The sequence below is a fragment of the Miscanthus floridulus genome, chromosome 9 (assembly GCF_019320115.1).
Source record: "Miscanthus floridulus cultivar M001 chromosome 9, ASM1932011v1, whole genome shotgun sequence".
NCBI classification, from domain to species: Eukaryota; Viridiplantae; Streptophyta; class Magnoliopsida; order Poales; family Poaceae; genus Miscanthus; species Miscanthus floridulus.
This window is the reverse complement of record NC_089588.1, coordinates 125061501-125064388: the sequence shown is the minus strand read 5'-3', so window position 1 is coordinate 125064388 and position 2888 is coordinate 125061501. Positions and strand designations below refer to the sequence as shown.

The window sequence follows — 2888 nt, the reverse complement described above, 5'->3', positions numbered from 1 at the left end:
CGTGCGTTGCTACGGGTACACATGATCTCATGATAGATAGCCGTACGGGTAGAACATATGTAAAATCTCATCCATTCATTAACAATTTATTTGACATAAAGCTAAATATTAACCATAGAAGAAAAGAGGCATGTTAAACATAATACCATGTTACAAATCAAACATATAAATTCACACATACTTATTGAATGTATATTATTATATAATGAGTACATCCAATCAGTAACATGTCCACAAGTCATCATATGCTACTTGTCTCCTATTGTTCTCATACTTCTTCAATTACCTGAAATACAGATGGATATGACAAATGTTAGTAACAAAGGACACATACGTAAGAAATATAATAGTTGTACAAAATAGAAGACAATACCTTTTCATGGAGTTGGGACCTCTTTGTAGACAATATTTTTCATGTATGTACCATTTATTGTTGTCTTTTTTTCTTATCCTTCTTATCATTTGGTGGGACGGCAAGAATCCTAATGTTCGATCTGGCGGTGGCTCTAGATAGTGCAACATACAACTGACCATGGGAGAACACTGGTTCAGGCAAATACACACCAACATTGGGGATAGTCTGTCCCTGTGCCTTGTTAACAGTCATGGCAAAACTGAGCCTAATAGGAATCTGCTTCCTCTTGAACTAGAATGGGAACACCTCGTCATCAGAGGGGCATAACGGAATCCGGGGTAGGAAGATTTGCTTTTCGGAATTGTCCCCCACCATAATTTCTGCATCTATGGTATTTCATTGGAACCCGCGAACCACCAGCCTCGTTCCATTGCAATGTTCACCTATAGGGTCGATGTTCCCTAGCAATATGACCGGGCACCCAATCTTGAGCTTTAACACATGTGGAGGAAGACCGTTGGGGGTCAAACTGTTGAGGAACTCAGATGGGTAGTAATTGTGTGGATCATCCACCGCATTGTCAAAGCTATGGTATACCATCTCATCCCCATGGAAACGACTTATCATCTTCATGTTAATCATATCAACCCAGTCGTTCTGCGTAGATAATATCGCTCGTGAGGTGATGTAGTTCTTGTTTGACATATTGGCATTGAGGGCAGGGAATATGCAGTCAATTAATGTATCAAGATCACTGTCTTCCCTGGTCCACGATACACATATATCATCAGGAAGGCGGATTTCACCATCACCATTAGCCTCCTCAGAGCCTCCCCCGATGCATAGCAAGTATTCTGCAAACCATGGGTCACTCTTTGCCCTCATGTTGCACATCAGTTTGAAATGTTGCATAGAATTACAAAGGTACGACATCCGTAGTGAGGCACTGACTACTTGAGCCCTAGACCCTCTTTGAACAACTGGGAGAACCTGCCTCAAATCACCACCAAACACCACAGTCTTCCCCCAAATGGCAGGTTAGGATGGTCCATGATATCACGGAGCCTGTTGTCTAGCGTCTCGACACCTTGCCTCTTCATCATCGTCACCTCGTACCAAATAATAAGGGATGCGGTCCGAAACAGCTTAGTAGTACCACTCTATTTTTTGAAGCTGCAAAAGACCCCATCATCGATAGTGAGGGGAACCTTGAAGCGCGAGTGGGCAGTTCTGCCACCAGGTATTATTGAGGCTGCAACACCAGATGTTGCTGTTGCCACAACAATCTTGTCCTGACTACGTATAGGAGCAAGCATGGCCCTGTATAGATAAGTCTTTCTGGTGCTGCCAGGTCCATCCACAAAGAAGAAACCCTCATGATCGCTATCAACAGCAAACATAATCTCATTATAGGTAGACTGCTGCTCCTCATTAAGGGTCTTTGATAGTGCCATGTCATCAATGCTTGCCTTAATGCTAGCCTCCTCGAAAATCTCCCTAGGAATATCGCTAGACAGATCATATGTGTCATCGATATCAGGAAGTGGGTACATCTTTATGTCCTTCTGCATTGATTCTAACAACTTGGGAATATCTAGAAGGACCATCTGCTGCACTGCAAAGCTAGATTGGTTATTGTGCTTGTGGTCCTCTAACATTGCCTCCTTGTGCTTTTCCTAGAGTTCTAACACATCACTCGGCTCACAAAATACCAAGATTGTTGCAAAGAGCCTTTGTAGTGCATATGGCATCATCCCCTGAGTAGCTTGAGCAAGGCCCTCGCGCAGTGTGTTGTCCGCTTCAATGAGGCCCCTTCTTTCCATAGCTTAACAAAAAGTAGGTAGGCTCCTATCTTTAGGGTTAGGGTTGGGTTCTATTGGATCCGAATCGAATACGAACTCCACTCTTTCTTTTCATTCGTTTTTCTTTGCTTTTGATTCGGAAACCCTAGATCTACACCCTAGGCTGGCGAACTGCTAGGGTTAGGGTTCGATTTGTTTTTCTTTCCCCGCTCCAGATCCGAATCGGTCAAACTTTCTCTCTTTCCTTTTCCTGTCCCCGATCTAGATCTACGAACTAGACAGGCATCTGATACCATTGTTAGCCTCCAGAGATCACCTATAGTAGCATCTAGTCGGGTGGTTCTTTGTATTTGGGACGAACAAGTAGAAATCCTAATGAACCGCACTATAGAGTGATAGAGAGAGGAGAGTGGATGGGAGTGTACAGACCATCGGAGGGCGCTGTCGAGGAGGATCCGGTCATCTCTTTGGTCGGTGAAGCTGTGCACACGGGCAGCGATGGTCGGAGAAGAGTTGGTGAAGTCCGGCGATGCAGTGGCGGTGCAGTCAGGCCGACGGTGATGGCGTTGGCGTCTTCCCGTCGCTGGCTGCGCACCCTTGCGAGATCGGACTTAGGGTTTGTTGGTGGGGCGGAGTGGCTCACGGTGAACCTCGTACAATAAGCCGCCGGCCCCCACCACTTTATATAGCGCAGTGCGATGGGGGCCCACCAACCATGTAGGGTTGGACGC

General features: G+C 45.4%; 1 protein-coding gene across 1 annotated transcript; it reads right to left on the bottom strand.

Annotated features, from left to right (window-relative positions):
* Positions 1-1515: 1515 nt before the first annotated feature.
* On the bottom strand, positions 1516-2013 carry LOC136480839 (uncharacterized). The gene has a single exon (XM_066478278.1). It carries the CDS (start codon positions 2011-2013, stop codon positions 1516-1518), a length of 498 nt encoding a protein of 165 aa, XP_066334375.1.
* Between the last annotated feature and the right edge of the window lie 875 nt (positions 2014-2888).

Excerpts from the sequence above, each read along its gene's own strand:
- LOC136480839 (XM_066478278.1), bottom strand. The coding sequence starts at position 2,013 with ATGTTAGAGGACCACAAGCACAATAACCAATCTAGCTTTGCAGTGCAG.